Source organism: Haliotis asinina, chromosome 6, assembly GCF_037392515.1.
Source record: "Haliotis asinina isolate JCU_RB_2024 chromosome 6, JCU_Hal_asi_v2, whole genome shotgun sequence".
Classification (NCBI taxonomy): domain Eukaryota; kingdom Metazoa; phylum Mollusca; class Gastropoda; order Lepetellida; family Haliotidae; genus Haliotis; species Haliotis asinina.
Window position 1 is genome coordinate 67,194,637 of NC_090285.1, and position 22,257 is coordinate 67,216,893.

Here is a 22,257-nt window from a genome sequence, read left to right on the forward strand (position 1 = left end):
AGCTAAATCAAAATAAGTGTAACTGGGTCTTACATACTTGTTGATAAATATAGTAGTTAAAACGTTTTATTTTTTTTAAAATAGAGAGGGGTTACCTTAGCTTGGGTTGTACAGGAGTGATCTCCAAATATGTCCGGTTTTCAAAACAAATGAAAATGTGGATGAAGCGTGAGTATCTATATCTTTGATCAGAGTAGAAGGATTATCATAGCTTGGGTACTTTCAAAACAACCAATCTGTATTTTAAATTTTCAAAGTACCTTAGTTTGGGTTGTAGAGGAGTGATCTCCAAACTGGAAATAATCAGCTATAAGGGTACAGTACATTATTAAGTGCAGGGGTGGTCCATTATATGTATATTTTAATTAGTACTCAGAATGGGAGTAGTCATAATGGGAAGATATCCGTGAAAATAACTGTTCCCGGTAATTATTTTCAGTCATACCAATAATTATGTTCATGCTACATGAAATATCAACGCCAAATGATAACCAGGTTTCGAAAGAACCACAAAACGAAAGGAGCAAAACGCCTGAGAAACTGAAAATAATTCATATGCTCGACAAAGAACACATTGTGTTAATATGGTATCCTTGGACACCAGACTAGAAGACCAACAGTTAACTTGCTTCAGGGGTTTGCGCACAAACAACACAGGCAGTGAGATAATATTTATTTACGATAATCATTCGTCGTGAATTTGATTTTCTTAAGTTGTTAAACTTCCATGTTTGACTGATGAATGGGAAATTTCATATTGTAAACTACTGTCTCACGAACTCCTTATAAATATCTTAACTCATTTTCTTTCACAACCACTGGTTTAATTTCAAAACAAATTTCGAGACAAAATCGAAATTTCGAGTTTGTTAGAATTAGCCAAAATAACGAAAAATATACCAATTAACGAGAAAAAACTTGAAAGTGGAAATAAAGAGAGGTTCTGGTTCAAACAGATATTTCTGCTACCAAAGCTACCTCAGAAATTCGAAGATGGCTGACAAGCATTTGCCATTCACCAAGACGTAATCTGATTCTTTTACCATACCTACTTAAGCTTACTACCGTGCTCTTCCTATTTCAGCGTGGTGCTTTTCTTAAAATTCAAACATTGTACATGATGAGGACCACTATCTCGACCTGGGATCTGCGGATCCTGCAAAATGAGACCCGTAAGTCTTCATAGCGACCTCCGCCGATTGGGCCACTCTTGCCTATTGAAGGACCAGAAACATGGCATGCGTAAACATACACAGCAACTGCGATCAATTCACCACTTATACTAAATCGATATCGATCACGCGGATTTACAGATCGGCAAATCTGGTAATTGTATTTCAAACAAACCGCTTAGCAAAACTGTATACATACCAGACTGTAGGTGAGACACTGGACATCTCATTAATACCATCTCATTAATACGCGATTAGATGACAAGATACTTCGTTACATTTAAAACCACAGGTGATAAGACACTATGTATTGAGTAAATAGATTACAAAGTAACAGATGTATTGAATACCTTTTTTACGTACACAACGTTTGAGCTTGATTATACACCACAATGATAATTACTAACTCTTGCTAATGTAAACGACCATGACTGATGTGTTGATGTTTGTCAACACGATACACACACACACATGGTGATTTCTCAAATGTAATGGGAACACTTTCAGTAAGTTAACAAACCCCCAAAGAGCACTAGAACAGTGGTTTGCGTGCGTGGTTGATGATTGTTATCATTGGCAACGCATCAGTCAGGAATCAGTTAATCAGTAATACTTTTAAGGCATCTTTACATTGCTGCTGACCTATGTTACCTATGGCTGGTTTCACGCCAATAATACCATACTATCAGTGAATAGTGCATTTAGCACCAACGCACATCATATCAACATAAACTGCCATCGTTGATTTGATCATTGACTTTTGCGGCCAGTCTGAGTGAGTGAGTTAAAATATAACGTCACCTCGGCAATATTTCAACCATATAGTGACGAGAAATGCTTTACATACACAAAACATTTTAATTGTGAACTATTCAGAAGACTGCAAGTGAGTGAGTGAAGGCCAATCTGAAAAGTCTGAAAGTGTCATTGTGAACTGATTACAAGACATTGTCGTATTGGCGTCTACATATATGCTTTCTACGCTAAGGTCGGATTTAAATCTGATAAAGTACATGTGTTTTAATCCTTGAACCTGATTACAAATCTTTAACGTACTAGCTGAGACGTTAATTATTCCAGATATAGATCATAGAAAGTGTTATCACTTACTCCCAACAGTCTATGTGTATACACACGTATTAGAACCCACCTAGTATTCATATCTCCAAAAACATTTTTGATTTGAGATAATTTATATTCGTTACACACTTACATTCGTTACATGCACTTTAGCCATATTAATCGCAATTACACAGTGCGGGACTCCTCAGTATCATTTTAAGCACTTGCAGTGTAGCCTACAACCTCTTGTATACTCGTCTTGGGAGGCTACAATGCGCGAATGTCCATCTTTGTCCGTTGTTTCTTGTCCTAATCCACACCGCTGTTCCAGGTGTGTCAACTACAGGCAGGTGGAACTTGTGAGCATCTGACAAGCTGTAACTTGAGATGAGATGGACATACTCTCGGAATGTGAAGCATTGCTCGCCTGTTTGCTCTGAAGCTTATCTCATCTCCTTCTTGAAGGACATCGAAATCTCAACAGTCAGACTTCTGTGCTTAGTCTGTATTTGACCACAGGCAAACTGTAGTGCAAATTGGATAGCGCAATGTAGAGAATATAACCAGTCTTCTCATATGCGGGCGAAACCAGCAAAGTTTGGCAACGCACTTCCCTCGCTTCGGTTCAAAAAGTATTTTTCATGTCAAAATAAAATATCGCCACCACCAAAAGTACCCTCCCATTTCCTCACTAGGTTGTGCTCTCAGATTTCCAAGCCCATATTTGGTAATTACTCACGTGAAATATATTTTATTCAACAACAAGTGCAACTCGTGGAACACCAGACCGTTCCTCGCCTCCATTCCCCCTTCCAGCTTCCGGTTCAACGCAGTGAAGGAACAAGATTTTATTCCGTGGAATACATAAAGAGTTACCTCCCCTGCTTCATACGCCCACTACACCAGTAGTGTTTTTATTGTGGAATAAATGTTGCAAAAAACTAACAATAACGACGACACTTAAGACAAACAGACTCTAACAGGTTCATGATGAAATTAGGCAATATGGTATTTCTTTTTAATTTCTGCTTATTCTTGTTCCTTCACTCCGTTCAACCGGAAGCTGGAAGGGGGAATGGAGGCGAAGAATGATCTGAATACCACGAGTGGAGCTTTAAATGTTGAATAAAACATATTTCACGTGAGTAATTATTAAATATGGGGTTGGAAATCTGAGAGCACAACCCTGTGAGGAAATGGAGTAGAAATTTTCATTGATTTGTACACTGAGTTAATTTTAGAATATTTATACATATTTGTCATTGTGTTAAATGTAATAATATCTATTTGTTGTGCTGGGTTCACAACTTTGGGTTTCAGCGTGAAAAGCGAAAAGGTATTTGAATGAATCATTGTAAATGTGTTCAGAATGTCAAAGTACAACACTGTGTCATCAAAGATATGGAAGTAACACACCTGACGTACTTTCACTAATAGGTGTTAATGCGTTATATGCACTGGTTGTGTCCATGGCGTGATGAAGGCTGGTGGTTCAATGGATACAAATAGGTTCTATTATGTTTTAAAGGAAACTAAAATATCGATATTAAGCTTTGTCTGTTTGAGTTGTTAATGTTTTCTCAAAGGATTTACTACTCGCTACACTAACTTCACACGATAACAACGTACTGAATGTGATGCCTTTATGTGTGATGTATAGCCAAACAGAAACTGTCTGTGTCAGACATGACCAGATTGTCGATCTTTCCATTCTGAATGAACAGGTGTATATGTGTTTCAGTCAGATTGTGATATCACAATCTGTGAAAGATCAGCCATTTCGCGTCATTTTGTGTAACAACAATCAATATTGCTGAGGTGTCAGACACCAACCTGCAAGAACTGACCATTATCTCACATTATCCATCATTATCTCACATTATCCACCATTATCCCACATTATCCAGTCATCTGAGGTACACGAGGGCCTGATTACTTTCCGTGTTACCGTGAACCTTGACCCATATATTCCTCATTTTACAACTACAACGTGTGATATAGGTTTGTCTGAGTGGATAACTGAATGAGTTGCCACCACTTTGTTGTGTGACTTTCTGAACAACCACTCGTAACCTCTAAAGAGATAACATATGGCTAAATAGAAAAGTTAAATGTTTCTGGGACATCGGCGGGTCACTTTTGTTTGTTCGCGTAACAAATTTTTATTGCCATTTTGAAAAAATAGTTTTGACTTGGCCGCGTCCCGATCATCCATTTGTCATCTATAAGAATGGCTGTCTGTAAAAACGAGTGTGATTGAATCTACAGCTCATTAACGCGTGCTGAACTTTACAAAGTGTATTTTTGTGAGAAAAAAAAACAAAAATGTGTTCCTCCCTCGTCACTTTGTTTCTATAAAAATTAAGATTAAATAAAAGTCCTACCGTCCTCGTCACTTTTGAAAAAAATGTGCTCGAGAAACATTTAAGTTTTTATGCAGCCTAAATGACATACACTGACAACAGACAAATATACAGACACGTCCCCATAATCACAAACATACCTGCACTCATTCAGCGGACAGAACACACACCATTGTGGAAAAGAATTACACTAACGCAATAAGTATGTTTATTTTTACTTGAAACCAAGGTGGCATTACATATAAAACACGGCGAAACATTCATGCAGTAACATTAACGAGCAATAACCACCAGGTTTGGACACTCAAAAAATATGTGACAAAACTGAATCAATACATTTAAATAAACCTGATTATTAGTTCTGAAATATAAGCACTAGAAGAATATTTGTCTCAACAGTTTCTAATGCAAAGATGAATCGCGTCAACACCGTGGCTCTTATTGCGGGAATACTGGTGTGACATTGTGGCTTTAAGTGAAGGGGTGTTCGTGTTAAAGCGTTTTTTAAGTGCAAGGATATAAGTGTTGATGCTGTTATAGTGCCTACTTCAGGACAGCCATGTACAAATATTTCTACACACCAAAACAATGAAGCTAGGCTATATGATATTTAGTTATTATTATTCAATCTACAATCTTGATCTTTATCACTACCGCAGAGTACATTGTTTTGTCAGCTACCTTGTTCCTCTTTGTCACTTCCATTAATTACTGTATAGGACATTTATGGCCTTTATTGGTCACCCTCCTTGGCTGTGTCTGTCGTCACATCAACTGTAGAAGGAAGTGCTATTGTTTCTCTATCTGTCCATTGTTGAATCTTTGCCTGTCTATTGTTGTTAAAAAATATACATATGTATGCTCACATCTATACTGTACGTGAGATGTGAGTGTGGAGACAGGCACTCCGACTGTCTTTGTAGGGACGACCGGGAGCAGGATTATGCCGCTCGTAGGAAAGGCCCTGGGGTTGAGCTGGAAGTCCGCTCACCTCATTCATGTATGCTTGTTTGCCATGTCTTGTGAAACTAAAGAAGTTTGAACAACTAAAGTATGCCTTCGTCTTCATCAACGTATTCATTTGTCTTCGTCAACGTAGTGTTCATCAAAATAATGAGCTAATTCTCGACAAGCCGATTACCACAGGCCCCCATGTTGAAAATGTTATTGCCTGTGCTCGAGAGTATCAGTGTTGAAATATTGTGTTATAATGCAACAGTATTGGTGCTGAGTAACACACTCTGTTATGATGCAGCAGTACTAGTGTTCATATGTTGTAATGCAGAAGTATTGGTGCTGAAATTCTGTTATGATGTAGGAGTATCAGTGCTGAAATATTGTTATAATGCAGCAGTATTAGTGTTGAAATACTGTGCAGCAGTATTAGTGATGAAATCTTTGACAACAACGGCCATCACGACCAAAATAGTATTACCAAACTGACTGTAAATCTCTTGGCTGCTGAACACTTACATCTAACGTCAGTGCGGTGGGGATGGGCGATGCATCACCCGGCAGCAAATCACATGTCATACAACGCACACGTTGAGGTGTGTTTCGTCCCTCCACTGGACGCCTGTACCTTCTTTGATCGGAAAGGCTTTGTGCATACATGGATGGCTAGGTCGACTATCAGTTCCAGAAGCTCACCCAGCGTGAGGAGGGAGAAGCCAAGCCACAACCCTGCCTGGCCGCCGACATCAGACAACAGACTCTTCCACTGGAATACAAACAGGAGGAGATGTGATTATACTGACATCAGACAACAGACTCTTCCACTGGAATACAAACAGGAGGAGATGTGATTATACTGACATGAAACATAGGGAAAGTGATATTGTTCACTTACTCACTCACTCACTCACTCACTCACTCACTCACTCACCCACTCACTCACATACTCACGGTATATGAAGGCCTTGTTGTTATCTTCTGATAGTTTAATTCCTTGTAGAACACGGTCAGTCTCAGCATGTTTCTCCTGAATAATTAGACGCAGACATAAACGATAGGGGCCACCACCCCAGTGAGTGTGCAATAAAGGGGCCAGTCACATATTTAGATGTATTCACGAAGACAAAGGCTATGGAGGCTATGTGGCTAAAGGAGTGATTATAACTTCCAACTTTTCAAAAGTCAAACTTCCCCTGTCGAGCAAAGTTCCAACAACACAAACCCCTTGTTGTTTACATTTACAACTTTTGAAGTACAATCGAGCATGATCTTTTTACCAACACATCAGAGTGCCATACGACCCTTGCTCAGAAGTCGTTTGATCAAGGTTGCAGCTTTCAAGGGATCAACAGTCAAAGACTGCTTTCAAAATTTCAAGACAGGACATTTCAAAATGTGATGCCTCAGTGGCAAAGTGATGTCGGATGTTTTCCCCCATATTGACTTGCACCCATACGTTCCGAATATATCCAAGTGAACTAGTGGCTCACCTATGCGTATGTTTATCACGGGTGTCACTGAATACGGGGACAAGCAAACATGCAAACAAACAATGCATAAGATTGATGAGAGCAGTGTATGAAATAGCGTCTGCCAGGCACCCCACTGTTTGCAAGTTACAACTTTATTTTATAGCCGGACCTCTGGGCCAATCCATTTTCCATGGGTATATTTTACTATGTTTCTGACCACGATTAATATTTTGAAAACGACGACGCCTGTAAGTATACTTCATGATCAATCAAACCGAAACTTCCACAGATCCGCCTACCCCTTTATCTAACACTAAACATGATTGGTCTAAAGAATGCTTTCAACGACCAAGTCGTTTTTGCTGTTGCGCATGTTTTCTTTCACAAGGAGAGTTACAAATCCCCTGTGCTAATTGCATCAAGAACATGTAGAGACCATTTTTGCCAAAGATACTGACCATTTTGTTTTGCCTGTTTACCTGTTTGCCTGTTTGTCTCATTTACATGGCAGTGACACTAAATGAATCAACAGGAACCACCAAGCTATGCTTTGTAAAATTTGCTTTTGCATATGTTTAAGTTTACCCCACAATAAGTAATTCTTTGATAAGAGTATTTTAACACCTTACTTAAGTTTCCTGTTTTTAATACAAGGATGGTTACATGTTCACAGGACCAGCAACATTTTTCAGTTATCAGCCCGTTGGACTTCCTGGTACGTTTAGGAGTTTCATACACTGCTGAGGAGCATTTAGCAGTTGGTGCATATTTACTACTCAAAAAAAAAGAAACGCATAGTTGAAACTTGTGATCAATTTATACACTTAAGGTTCAGTAATACAGGGCAGTCATGAAAAAACCTGAATGAACACTAACGGTCCAATGTTGCAAAAAAAACTGTACGTCACAAATGACAAGTTTTCTAAGGTCAAGGCCGCAGAGCAGTCAGTATCTTGTGTGGCCACCCTTAGCATCAATGGTTGTTTGGCATTGGCGTCCCATAGACTGGACCAGATTCCGGAATAAGTGCCTGGGAATGAGTTGGTACTCTTCCCTCAAGGCCACAAAAAGAGCAGGTAAACGTCTGTGGCTAAGGGTCACGCTGTCACATTCGACGATCCAATTCGTGCCACAAATGTTCAACAGGGTTAAGATCTTGTGATCGTGAGGGCCAATCAAGAACCTGAACGTTATTCTGGGCCAAGAAATCCCTGGTTATTCTTGCTGTATGAGTCCGAGAGTTATCATGCTGAAAAATGACGTTCTGGCGGTTCATGAAAGGAAGGACATGAGGCCTGATGATTTCATCACGGTAACGTCGAGCTGTCAAACTGCCCTGGACCTGAATGAAATCTGCCCTGCCACTGTATGAGATGTCAGCCCAAAACCATGACACTTCTACTACCAAATCTGTCCACTTCCTGTACGCAATTTGCAGCGTAGCGTTCGTTACGACGTCGATATACACGTGCTCTTCCGTCGGGACGTCGCAGCATGTAACTCCCAGTGACTCATCACTGAAGATAACAGTTCTCCACCTGTGCAATGGCCATGGGAGATGTTGGCGACACCACTGTCTGCGTTGTTACCGATGTTGACCTGTAAGGACAGGTCCTCGCAAAGGTCTTCTGGAGCGAATACCAGCCTCACGTAAGCAGTTCCTCACAGTCTGTTCAGAAATTGTTCTGTATCCTGGCACTACTGATGTGGAGGATGCTGTGGTGAACCTGTTCCGCAAATGTCAAAGCCGAATAAACCTGTCCTGAGCGGGCGTGGTCACACGGGGTCGACCTGACCTGGGGCGATCACTTGTTGGCCCTTGCTACTCTGTGACACATTCAGTTACCTTGCAATCGCAGACTGAGACTCCCCGGCATCCAAATGACCAATCGCACTGTCGCGCTGAGCCTCAGCAAGTCTCGGCATGATTTTAACACCAAATTTAAGGTTGTCAGCTGTCGCAAGAGCATTAACTTCCCCCTAACCCCGCCCCGACGTTTAATGGAAATGATGCATAAGATGTGCGGGCAAAAGTAAACGCATGAATTCCTTCCCGTTCACAATGACAATGGATTCAAACTCGGGAAATGGTTCAGCGTTCGGACAGCGTTCACCATAGATTAACTTATTATATAGACACCAATGATTCAAATTCGAGAAGTAACGTGGAAAAATACTACCTATGGATTTCTTTCTTTCTTTCTTTCTCATAGTTTATAAGACCAGTATATTGATGACAACTTCAATCACCGGAAGCAGGAGCAAGAAGTAGCCTTGAAACGTTGTCTTATACAATAAAGAAGAAGGTGTTATCCTCATACTCGCTTACAGGGTTGTTATCCTTGTTATCATTAGATTGGTCAGTATCCTGTACTGGGATCAACATTATATTTAGCAGTCAAGTACAATGTACACGACGCCAGACAGGGTGACAACAAGTGTCATCTTTAAATACTTTAGTATGACGATACCGGGAATCAAACCACCCTTTTCCCTGGAAGTGGTCACCCTATTGCTAGTACTATGAATCACCGCAGTAGGTCATACAAATGTCTGTTTGTTTCAATTTCCCCTGACCCGTGGCAGTCCGAGCAAAATAGGCCTTCAGTAACAAATGCTTGACAGAAAAGGCGATTACGCTTGTGGTAAGAGGCGACTAACAGCATCAGGTGGTCAGTCTCGCTGACTTGATTGACACCTGCCATCGGTTCTCAGTTGCGCAGATCGATGTTGATCACTGGATTGTCTGGTCCGGACTCCATTATTTACATACGGCAACATATAGCTGGAACATAATAACACTAAACTCCCTCACTCATTTTCCCCGTTCGAAATACGCATTATATCGGACAATCATTTTCATGCACTTGACCTTTACTCTCACCATTACCCTGACCCTCACCTCAAAGGCCAAACTTAACCCTGAACCCGACCCCTTTCCCAATCCTAGTCCTAACCCTTAACGACCCTGATGTTCAATTTTTTATTTGACATTTTACGAACCTGACAAAGGTGTCTTTGTCGTCTACAGAGGCATTCTCGTTGATAGGCGACACAATCTGGTTGTTATTGAGGGCCTTGATAAAGTCATCTAGAACACTGGAAAGATAATTGCTTGCTGGCCATATGGCTGCGGACAACTCCAAGTGGTGGGTCTCGTCTCTGAATCAAACAGAAGTCGTTAGATATTAGTCAGCGTCCGCTGACATTTGATGTTTCAACTTTCTACAGCACTATCCAACATGACAGTTTTGTCAATGATGAATGCAGAATTGCTGAACTTCATTACTGGTAATAGCTGTGTGAAATACTGGACAATACTGGACATTCTGGCAGTTTCTGTACAGACTGGGCCGTGATCCCTGAGGATCGGATACTTTCTACACATGAACTGGAATTCCTGTTGGGAGAGAAGACAAGAGACTATATACAGACATCATTGTCTATACACATTACACAATTCACTGTAGACAGACGACAGAACTCAGTACACAGTAGACGGTATACAACACGCATCGTCATAGTAGACATGGTGTACTACACAGCAGACGACATCAGCATTGATCACAATGACTTACAGGCAGGGTGGATAGCACGTGTCCGGACATATTAGCTGGTTATTCATTTGCCTTTCCATCACCGCTGATGCACATGTCCCTGGAACAGAACTCTACCAGTTAGGGTTTGATGGAAATGTGTCCAAATACTACACGAGACAGGTCAGCAATTAGCACTTTACATTTTGTACCCAAAGCACTTTATCCTCTGTTTAGCCAGACAATCATTTGCTCCGGAAAAAATGTAACCTCCCTGCAAATCACATGGTTGTCCTAAAATACTTTCACCCGCCATTATGCAGTATTCATGATAAACCTTCCTCGAACTCGGACATGCGAGCAGATCTGATGGAACCATTCCGTTGTCAGAAGTCGGTAATGTGCCAATACAATATTCAATCCATGCGTTGTTCAAAAGTTTACAGTCCTTTTGGCTCCTGATGAATTGAAATCTAACTCTAAAACTGATATATATGAAACATTCAATGAAACGCTGATCATTATCAAAACACCATACCAACACCATAAACCAAGGCTTTTACACATTTTTTGTCATGTAAAATAACGAAAAAGTTGTTTAACAAAATATCATTAAAATATTGACACAGTTCACTATTTATTACGAGGAAGGAGTGCAAAGGAAGGAACAGCCAGGTGTGCAAGAAAGGATAGTGACGGCACAGGTAAATGAAAAATAACTTTGTCAGCACTTGTGCACTTGTCAATACCTTAATGAAAGTTTGTTAAACAACTTTTTTTATTTTTACGATAAAAAATTCTGCAAAAAAGCCTCACAGAGTTGGTACGATGTTGTGATTATGATCAGCGTTTCATTGTTTTATAGTTATTAGTTTTCGAGTTATAGTTTTTAATTTCGACTGCAATTAATCTGTACGCTTTTGAACCAAACGGACTATAATGCTTGTAAAATGACAAGGCAAGCATGTATTCCATTTAAGAGCTTTCAATTCAGACTGTAACATTCCAGTCCTAGTCCACGGACCACGTGAATATAACTCCAAACGTGAGCTCTTGTAATTCAGCGAAACATGACGCCATCACAAAAAGGAGGGTTCGTTAACTGATAAGTCAAGTACCGTTCTTGTTGCTTTCGATGGTACAAAACTGGACTGGATGAGGGATGCTTGTGTTGATGATGTTGAGGGCTTCGGAGTTGCACGGGTAGATGTCGTAACAACAGCCGCACCGAGACAACAGTATCTGCTGCACACACGTCCTCTCGCACGTCTGTATTGAAATACAACACCAAAGTAACGAAGACAAGTCTTCATAGCCGCCAGAAAATCAAATCCTATCTCAGGTTTCTACTGTCATCTCATTAAAACAAGGATTATGATCAGACTGCTCTGGGATTCGAATCCGTGATCAGCAAAACTTGACAGGCTTCAAAGCAGCAAAACGGCCCCCAAGTACACGGCAAACAAACGGGGATGGTTAAAAGTAATATACCTTGAATATATCTAATGTATGCAGGGTAACTAAATACGTTATCAATTCTGTCAAAAAACCATTATGTATTAAGTTTGTTTCTCATCAGCGCCCCGACCTTATCACTGTAGCTGATGTTGGGAACCTCGGTGGTGTATATATTGGGGGGTTCCTCGACACCGTCTCCATAGAGCTTGCAATCACCATAGGGTTGTGGAACACGCTCCACGGCCACCTAACAACATACAAAGTGTGGGGAAAATGACCCATATATACCATTTAAAAAACGTAGGACATATTGGATTTACAACATTGATAAAATGCAAGTGATGAAGAGGAGGAAACAGATGATGAAGAGAAAATTAAGGAAAATGTGACAATTTAGTTAATCCCTCTGGAAATGTTTCCTCGGTATGGAAATCTATTAATTTTTCTCATATACATTGCCCGGCTAGTGGCGTGCTCCTAAAATGGATTATCTCCTGCTTTTTTGAATGGTATATGATTATAAGACATCCATGTATACTGGGGTGTCCAAATGGCGTGTACACATTTGCTATATTTACATATAGGGTCAGTTGGGTTTTACGCTGCTTTTAGTAATATACCATTATATCTCAGCTGAAGGGCCAACAGAAATATCACATTGTACAAATGTAGTGTACAGAGCCCAAGACTGTGTGACAAGCCAGTATGTTGACGAGTATCCAAGTCCCTTGTTACAGATAGTCCATGATGATACAAATACCCGAACCAGGACCCCGTGCTCATAACCCAACTTTGAGAATATTCAGCCTATGAAGGTCAAGGTCACAGTTTTTATCCTTACTTTGGTGACTCCGACTGATGTGGCAAACCCGGGACTTATGTCGAAACCGTCGTCTTCAGGGAACGGCATGGTATTGGGACTGTGGACGACCACCTTGAAACCCACGCTGCTGCCTAAGCTGGAGATATACTCCTCCTCGTCAGCGTATAGCATCAGAGACAAGCCTGCAGGAACACATACAGCATTAGAGACAGACCTGCAGAAACACATATAGCATCAACGACAGACCTGCAGAAACACATATAGCATCAGAGACAAGCATGCGAGAAGACATATAGCATCACACACAGACCTGCAGAAACATATACATCATCAGAGACAGACCTGCAGAAACACATATAGCATCAGAGACAGCCCTGCAGAAACACATATAGCATCAGAGACAGACCTGCAGAAATACATATACCATCAGAGACAGACCTGCAGAAACAGTTTCGATCTGATAGCGACAATTTTCACATAAAGAGTAAGACAACATGTACCGAAAAGCGGCCCAGTTCTGCTGATGTAGGAGTCGTTGTCTTTGGGGTTGAAGGTGTAGCAGTTGCCGTACATGTAGTTGTAGAAGTGGGTGAAGTTGCTGCAAGTGTTCAAAAGATAATTTCTTCAGATGTAGGTTATCGCCTTACAAATTCAATTCGCCTTTAATTATAAATATTTTTCATTGCGTTCAACTATCTCTGTAAATTGATTTGAGCAACGTCACATTTATAGACCACTTTGTATCCTACTTGACATATTCACTGCACATGCAACGACGTCATTTTCCAAATCTGTACCATTTTCAAATACACGGCATGGGAATCTTTGACACATCAATCTTTGTCTATTTCTTGTATATCTATAACAATTTGTCTATCCACCTATCCCCCCATACGTCATGTGTGTGTATGTATGTATGTATGTATGTATGTATGTATGTATGTATGTATGTATGTATGTATGTATGTATGTATGTATGTATGTGTGTGTGTGTGTGTGTGTGTGTGTGTGTGTGTGTGTGTGTGTGTGTGTGTGTGTATGTGTGTGTGTGTTGTGCATCCATCTGCCGCCCATCCTTCCTCTTTCACGTTGTATCATCCACCCATCCATTCATCCCTTCTTCTATCCATCCTTTCTTCTATCCATCCTTTCTTCTATCCATCATGCTAATGACCACACCTGCAGCGGGATCGGACAAAAGACATTGCTTTTAGGTGATGATCTAGGAATGGGTGCTTTCATCTACTCTATACATTCACCATCATTCACCATCATTCACCATCATTCACAAAAACGAAAAATGGTTACGATCATCACTATTTAGCTAGTAATTTTATGGAGAGTTAAAATCAAAATATCACTCTCAATATCACTATCCATGAGTTTATTAACACACACCTGTGTGAGCAAACAATTCCTTGGAAGGTGCACTCTATAAGCATGTCGGTGATTTGATGTCCGATTTGGATTTTCACCGACGGATCCAGGTTTGCCAATACTCTCTGGAAATTTATTCTTTTCAGGAAGCCGCTATTGAAGTTTTCATTGGAGACTGAACTGAGGTTCTTCAACAAGGTGACGGCTTCGTTGGAGACTGATGAACTGAGATTTTCCAACAAGCTGCCGGCTTCGTTGGAGATTGATGAACTGAGACTTTCCAAGAAGCTGCCGGCTTTGTTGGAGACTGTTGATGTTGGTGCGCTTGTGGTCTGTGAAAAGTACCTCTCCATTTGAGCTACCTCCTACTTTACCAGTGCTGAGCTACTTCCTAACCTCCTACTTTACCAGTGCTGAGCTACTTCCTAACCTCCTACTTTACCGGTGCTGAGCTACCTCCTACTTTACCGGTGCTGAGCTACCTCCTACTTTACCGGTGCTGAGCTACCTCCTACTTTACCAGCGCTGAGCTACCTCCTACTTTACCGGTGCTGAGCTACCTCCTACTTTACCGGTGCTGAGCTACCTCCTACTTTACCAGTGCTGAGCTACCTCCTACTTTACCGAGTGCTGAGCTACCTCCTACTTTACCACTGCTGAGCTACCTCCTACTTTACCACTGCTGAGCTACCTCCTACTTTACCACTGCTGAGCTACCTCCTACTTTACCGGTGCTGAGCTACCTCCTACTTTACCGGTGCTGAGCTACCTCCTACTTTACCGGTGCTGAGCTACCTCCTACTTTACCGAGTGCTGAGCTACCTCCTACTTTACCGGTGCTGAGCTACCTCCTACTTTACCGGTGCTGAGCTACCTCCTACTTTACCACTGCTGAGCTACCTCCTACTTTACCGGTGCTGAGCTACCTCCTACTTTACCGTGCTGAGCTACCTCCTACTATACCACTGCTGAGCTACCTCCTACTTTACCACTGCTGAGCTACCTCCTACTTTACCGGTGCTGAGCTACCTCCTACTTTACCACTGCTGAGCTACCTCCTACTTTACCACTGCTGAGCTACCTCCTACTTTACCACTGCTGAGCTACCTCCTACTTTACCGGTGCTGAGCTACCTCCTACTTTACCGGTGCTGAGCTACCTCCTACTTTACCACTGCTGAGCTACCTCCTACTTTACCGGTGCTGAGCTACCTCCTACTTTACCGGTGCTGAGCTACCTCCTACTTTACCGGTGCTGAGCTACCTCCTACTTTACCGGTGCTGAGCTACCTCCTACTTTACCACTGCTGAGCTACCTCCTACTTTACCACTGCTGAGCTACCTCCTACTTTACCGGTGCTGAGCTACCTCCTACTTTACCGGTGCTGAGCTACCTCCTACTTTACCACTGCTGAGCTACCTCCTACTTTACCACTGCTGAGCTACCTCCTACTTTACCGGTGCTGAGCTACCTCCTACTTTACCGGTGCTGAGCTACCTCCTACTTTACCAGTGCTGAGCTACCTCCTACTTTACCGAGTGCTGAGCTACCTCCTACTTTACCACTGCTGAGCTACCTCCTACTTTACCAGTGCTGAGCTACCTCCTACTTTACCACTGCTGAGCTACCTCCTACTTTACCGGTGCTGAGCTACCTCCTACTTTACCACTGCTGAGCTACCTCCTACTTTACCAGTGCTGAGCTACCTCCTACTTTACCGGTGCTGAGCTACCTCCTACTTTACCACTGCTGAGCTACCTCCTACTTTACCACTGCTGAGCTACCTCCTACTTTACCAGTGCTGAGCTACCTCCTACTTTACCGGTGCTGAGCTACCTCCTACTTTACCGGTGCTGAGCTACCTCCTACTTTACCGGTGCTGAGCTACCTCCTACTTTACCGGTGCTGAGCTACCTCCTACTTTACCGGTGCTGAGCTACCTCCTACTTTACCGAGTGCTGAGCTACCTCCTACTTTACCGGTGCTGAGCTACCTCCTAATTTACCGGTGCTGAGCTACCTCCTACTTTACCGGTGCTGAGCTACCTCCTACTTTACCACTGCTGAGCTACCTCCTACTTTACCACTGCTGAGCTACCTCCTACTTTACCACTGCTGAGCTACCTCCTACTTTACCACTGCTGAGCTACCTCCTACTTTACCAGTGCATCATTATGATGACGACCCGGATTGCTGTTATGGAAATATTAAAAAGATGATCGATATAGCGGAATGTCCTTGAAGGTGTTTTTCTCCTTACCTGTAAAGTTGTTGTCAAGCTGTCAAATTCAGTCTGTGTCCCTTCAATCCTAGATTTCTTAACTGGGTTAAGGTTGCAAAAGGTGACTGCAGGAAAGCGAAGCTTGGAGTTGTATTTGAGACTAACCACTGTAGATACCTCCCAGTTGCTGTAGGCTATGCCAATCATCCAGATATTATACACAGCAACGCCTTTCAGAAGGTAAACGTGATATAAAGATTAAACAATAATTCCTTGTTAAAAATGCATAATAGTGTACAATGAAAGTTAAAAAGACATTTCCATAGCAACAAGAAATCTGTGTCAATTGAACGATTCCGACTGTGTCGAATATGGTGAAAATATAAATATGTTTAAACGAATGGGTATTATCAGCTTAAGTGTAAGGTAAGGTAAAGATGTTTGATATATACGAGGGGATGTCAAAAAGTAGTGAGTCTAAATATATTACAGATGTCCAGTGTTTGTGAAGTTATCACGTTATTGTGAAGGGATCATTATCAAAGCCATATCCAAAGTTTCACATTTGTAGGTAATGTGGTTCACGAGATAAAAAGTCAAACAAAATGGGGATTGTGAGGCTGGTACATGGCAGACCGATTTGCTTCAGATTGACAGATATTATGCAGAAAAACAAAATATGAAAAACCGCTGTTTTATATCATTGTTGTGGTGAGGCTCACTACTTTTTTTATATCCCCCTGTATTGAACTTAGATGTTCACTCACGCCGCTCGCGATAATACACTACTTGGACCATACAATGTTTACACGATAATGTGCAAAACAACAAAGCTGAAGCTTGTGATAACAGCGTGGGAGCCTGATGGATTACAAAGCAAAATAATGCATAAACCCGTCGATATGTGAGTGTATCGATACGTACCAACATATACACATGCATACATACATACATATATACATATATACATATACGCACTTATTAAACGTTTTAAATACAGTAGAGACTTTTTCAAGTATTTCATTTCAAGATCGAATACAAAGATGTTTTTCGGTGAAAATCAATCCTTGATGTTTCTACACTCCGAATGCGTCATAATTATGGGACAAAGAACATGCTTCTGTTTGTGTGTAAGATCTAAATTTACGTTTGCTGACATGAAATTCATTATCAACATGACATTGTCATAGTACTGTCAATTTGTCATCCCGTGGTACGAGGTATCAGGATTCACTGGTGCAAAGAGAAGTAGTTACTCTTTAACGCCAGGCCGAACGCCAGGCAAGGCAACAACTTCTTTTGTTGACGCCACCAAGGGTCTTCTCCCCTTCGGTTCTACCAACCAATCCTCAGTTAAAGTAGCATACGGAAACTGCCTCTTTTGCAAAGGAATTATATATATATATAATTGTCCTAAGAGGCTTTAGAATCAGTCTAAGCATTTATTGGGTTAAAGTTAGAAAATACGTAGTATATCCTCACCCCGTAAATGTCATATCACTGAGTAAGGTTAAGTTTCTGTACTTTGTACTTGGGTTATTTCATTGAATTTCAACACCAGATGAATGTGTGATGAATATTGTGAGCTACAGTGGCACGATGACATACAATCTTCTGTCCAGAGACAAGCATGACGCCATTTAAGGAAACTCGGAGACAATCGTGGAATGAAGGGAACCTGTTCAACCTTAAATCATCTTAGACAAACAATCACAGGATTTGAGGAAATTATTTTACCCTTACATTCCCACTTGGAAACAAGCATTAGGAGTTTATAACCTATGCTACCTCAAAATTAACTCAGAAACATTGGTGTGTGCTGGAGACCCATTTCATCTGAAATTCAGACTGGGAAAAATGCATAGGGTGATACGGACTTATTCTACTCTGAAATCCTACAGAGAGAAACAATGGACCACCCAGGGTCCTACTCTTCTCTGAAATCAAGTAGAGACAAGCACAGGGCCTTGGAAACCTACGGTGAAATTCCTACAGGCATATAACTTGGGGTATTGGTGACCTACTGTGACATTCCTACAGGCATATAACTTGGGGTATTGGTGACTTACCGTGACATTCCTACAGGCATATAACCTGGGGTACTGGTGACCTACTGTGAAATTTCTACAGGCATATAACCCGAGGTACTGGTAACCTACCGTGACATTCCTACAGGCAAATAACTTGGGGTATTGGAGGCCTGCCGTGACATTCCTACAGGCATACTACTTGGGGTACTGGTGACCTACTGTCACATTCCTACAGGGGAATACCTTTGGGTACTGGTGACCTATTCAAAACTTAAATCACCTTGTAAAGTTACAACTTCAGACCTGATTAGTTGTCCTTGCTTCAGTGCACGCTTCCGGTATAAAATACAGTCAGATTGATACAACCAATTGTCTTGTCATGAGAGAACATTTATTCTGGAGAAAGGAGTCATCTCGATATTGTGCGGAACAACAATGTGTGAGTAAATAATAGAACCACAGTTGTGTTATCAGTCGATATATCAGTGTGTAAGATCAATCAGTTCACCAGCCCTATGTAAGCGCAAGCAAACCGAAGGCGTATCTCTTCACCCGCGCAGCAATTACACATGTAGTTATAGTCACATAAATAATTCCTTATAAAAGCGACAAAAGCATGATACAAAAAAATAACGCATAGGCGTTTTCAGCAGTTCGTTTCGATATGCTTTGTCAGCAGCTGCCATTAAGACAATTCCTATGTTTGCATCCAGTTTATCATGGTGTGGTTGTGCATGTACGCAAACCCATCTCAAGATGTGTTTTAAAACGCGTTTGGTTCAGCGATGAATAGCGTTTCCTCCGGTCTCGAAGGAATGGGAGTCTCTGTCAAACATCTACAGAGATAGTGGTGTTTCAAGGTAATCTTAAGCGAATTGCTACATCACCCAAATCATTCGGTCTCATCTCCTCCCACTTCATAAATACCACAGAGGCCACGGCAACGCTCGACAACAATCCCATGACATTTGCGAAACGAGTTGAATGAGAAATGGCAACGAATTCCCTAAGTAAAAACCCGACGACGTGTGCAATCATTCCAAAGCGGTGACGTGCAGTGACGGTGGCAAGGTGTCACCAGGTACTAGTTTGAACTCCATCTGTTGTCCAAAACGTGCAGTGAGTGAACTGAATAAACAATGACAATGCCATATTTCCATCCGTGTGTTGAATTTCCATCTACCATGTTTAAGGTCAGTCGATTTAGGTGCTCTCAAGTACGTTTATAATACATTTCTTAAGTTTTGACCTGTGCGGTTTTCTTAAGTGTTACTCTAAATGCTGTTCACGAGTATATCCTGATCGTGCTATTAATAATTCAGCAGCATGCCTTTAAGGTAGAGCTCTAGAGCTGCTTCCCTTGACTAGTTGTGTTTACTTCCGGGAGACTACGAGAAGGTTCTACATTGATGGCGATGTGGTAGCAAAGTGCTTGAATATTCAAGAATCAGTGACTGTGTATATAAAGGCTGGTTGCACACGGAGTGCATCAATCTGCCTGCCTTTGTCAACGCTTGACCTACATAACCGGTACCTGACCGCTCGCTGTGTAACATTCAGTATAACTGTTTCTCACTGCAAACCAAGCCTTTGGTGAGTTGATACTATATTTGTGACCCATTACTTTAGATCTGACTCAGTTGCAATGTTCAATGTTCAATGTTCTCTACTGTGAAATCCAAAATATTGAATATTTTAGACTTATCTGTGGTAGATTTTGCTGGTTATGAAGGGATTTCTTATGTCTTTTGTCAAGGCAAAAATTGTAACCGTAACACATTAAAAAATAGTAGAAAACTGGATTTTTCAGGTAAGGCTTAATTTTTCAGTAAGGCTTCAGACCATCAGTGTTATGTGCAAGATGTAAAGTTATGAAAGTTTTACCTTGTGGCAGTTTTAAAATGGACGCCAATTTCAAAATGACCGCCAAAGTCAATAAAATGATTATGCAAACAGATATTTTGTCAACAATTTTGCCATCTCGCTGGGATTCTAAATATATTTACAACATGCTTTTCAAAATGGCCACCGATTTCAAAATGGCCACCACTGTTGATAAAACACTCAAAGTGATGTCATGAAAATATTTATTTTTTCATTAACCATACTCTGTGATATATTAAAAGAAAACCCTTATAGAGAGAGAGAAACTGGTCTGAAACCGTCCATGATATTCTGGGTCAGACTAAGCTGACAAATCCTATGCGTTTGTAGTATTTTGTGGTAGTTGTCATAACATCTCCCCACCTCTTATTTTAAGCAAAACAGTACATATTTCGGGTATGACCAACTCCGATTGTAGTTGGTAATAATATTAATTCGTTTCAGGGGTTCGTGTTTGCCAGGGAAAAAAACAATATTTGGCCCTGGAGAAGCATGACAAACGAGAAAAATGACAACATTTCTGTCACCGTTGTTTGATAAACCAGATGATAAGAAAAAATACAGTACTCACCAGCTCCAGCTACTACCGCAAGAACCCAGAATGCTCTCCTGAAGAACCCCGGTTTTCCTACAAACCTGGACACTCCGTGCATGCTCGTGCTCTCCGCGAAGTAATTGACGAGGGAAGAAACCGATTCATGCCTATTACCTTCCATTCTGCTCCCTTACAACTCGTCACAGACTCACAAGTGTCCAGTGTTAATGCTCAAGCATAACGCGAAACCGACCTACTGAATCAGACAACCTTAACGCCACAGACCCTCTCCGATGCTGGGAGGTGATCTCGGACTAGATAATGGTGTTTGAGCAACAACGACTGTAACAACTCACAATGGGTAATTATGTAAGACTATTATCAAATAACACCATACGCAGAGATGCATTCATTTGTGATTCGCTGAGGCCCATCACCGTGAGCTTCCTGTCGCATTGATTGGCTGTGTATCATTCTTGTACCTAACCAAGGCTCCTCGTCTTCCACTGATCCTAGAAAGTCACATCCAGTGTTGTTTATTAATAATAAAGCGCATGGATATGTCTGCATCAATACACATACAAAACGATGACTTAAACCCATCGACCACAAAATGGGTGAATATTAAGTTTTCATGTGGAAGTCACTGACACAAACCAAGCATGGTATAATTGCAATAAATGCTGATTGGCTTTCGGAAATAACTGTGTTTGATTGGCAGTTTAGAAGTTGGTGATTAATAACAAAGACAAGATATGGATGACAACTTATCTTTCCTATTATGTTAAACTCATACGGATCTCAAGTGCGTAACCCTATATGCATTGTCATTGATTGATCACCGAAACTGATGCATTTACCCATGGAAACAGGTTCCTTAAGTGATTGAATTCTATTACTTTTCAGGAAGAGACAAATGGTTATCAGGCACAGTTCAAATATGGAATGTGTTGCAAATGCTGCTTTCTTTATGATTTGATTTGATTTGTTCGGTAAACATGTTGGCAGAGCTCAATCCCCTATCGTATGATTGTAAGACATGTTAGAGTCAAAACAATAGTACTATGTGAAAGGAACAAATATTATCGTAAAATAGTTGTATCATAGTCATACAATTGTATGACATTGTTTCTAATAAGATTCAGCTAAGATACAGCTAAGTACAGCTAAGATATTCAGTAGAGAGTAGTGGCTGGTGTGAAGCAACAATATTGGGGTGCTGTAGAGAAATCTGGAAGATTCTAAAACAGCAAAGACCTATCCAGTATGGAACATTTCTTAAACTTCTGTTGGAGTCCAAGTCTCTGTTTTGACACATTATGTCAAGGCCACGTATTGTGTGATGTCCACACTGGGTACTTTGGAAGTCTG

At 41.1% G+C, this 22,257-nt stretch overlaps 1 protein-coding gene across 1 annotated transcript; it reads right to left on the reverse strand.

Moving 5' to 3' along the window:
* Positions 1-4,835: 4,835 nt before the first annotated feature.
* LOC137287116 (amiloride-sensitive sodium channel subunit gamma-like) lies at positions 4,836-21,101 on the reverse strand. The gene is made up of 11 exons (XM_067819252.1): positions 20,923-21,101; positions 16,477-16,667; positions 14,239-14,549; positions 13,341-13,438; positions 12,859-13,022; positions 12,148-12,264; positions 11,678-11,828; positions 10,602-10,680; positions 10,027-10,185; positions 6,503-6,578; positions 4,836-6,317 (listed from the first exon to the last, which is right to left on the reverse strand). The coding sequence occupies exons 1-11, from the start codon at positions 21,065-21,067 to the stop codon at positions 6,120-6,122; spliced, it is 1,689 nt and encodes a 562-aa protein (XP_067675353.1). The 5' UTR covers positions 21,068-21,101; the 3' UTR covers positions 4,836-6,119.
* Between the last annotated feature and the right edge of the window lie 1,156 nt (positions 21,102-22,257).

What these genes read in the sequence shown, in the direction of transcription:
- LOC137287116 (XM_067819252.1), bottom strand. Translation starts at nt 21,067, where the DNA reads ATGGAAGGTAATAGGCATGAATCGGTTTCTTCCCTCGTCAATTACTTC. An exon ending in GGAATTGTTTGCTCACACAG is followed by an intron (nt 13,439 to 14,238) that starts GTGTGTGTTAAT and finishes GAACACTTGCAG; the next exon opens with CAACTTCACCCACTTCTACA. An exon ending in CAACAAGGCCTTCATATACC is followed by an intron (nt 6,318 to 6,502) that starts GTGAGTATGTGA and finishes TTTGTATTCCAG; the next exon opens with TGGAAGAGTCTGTTGTCTGA.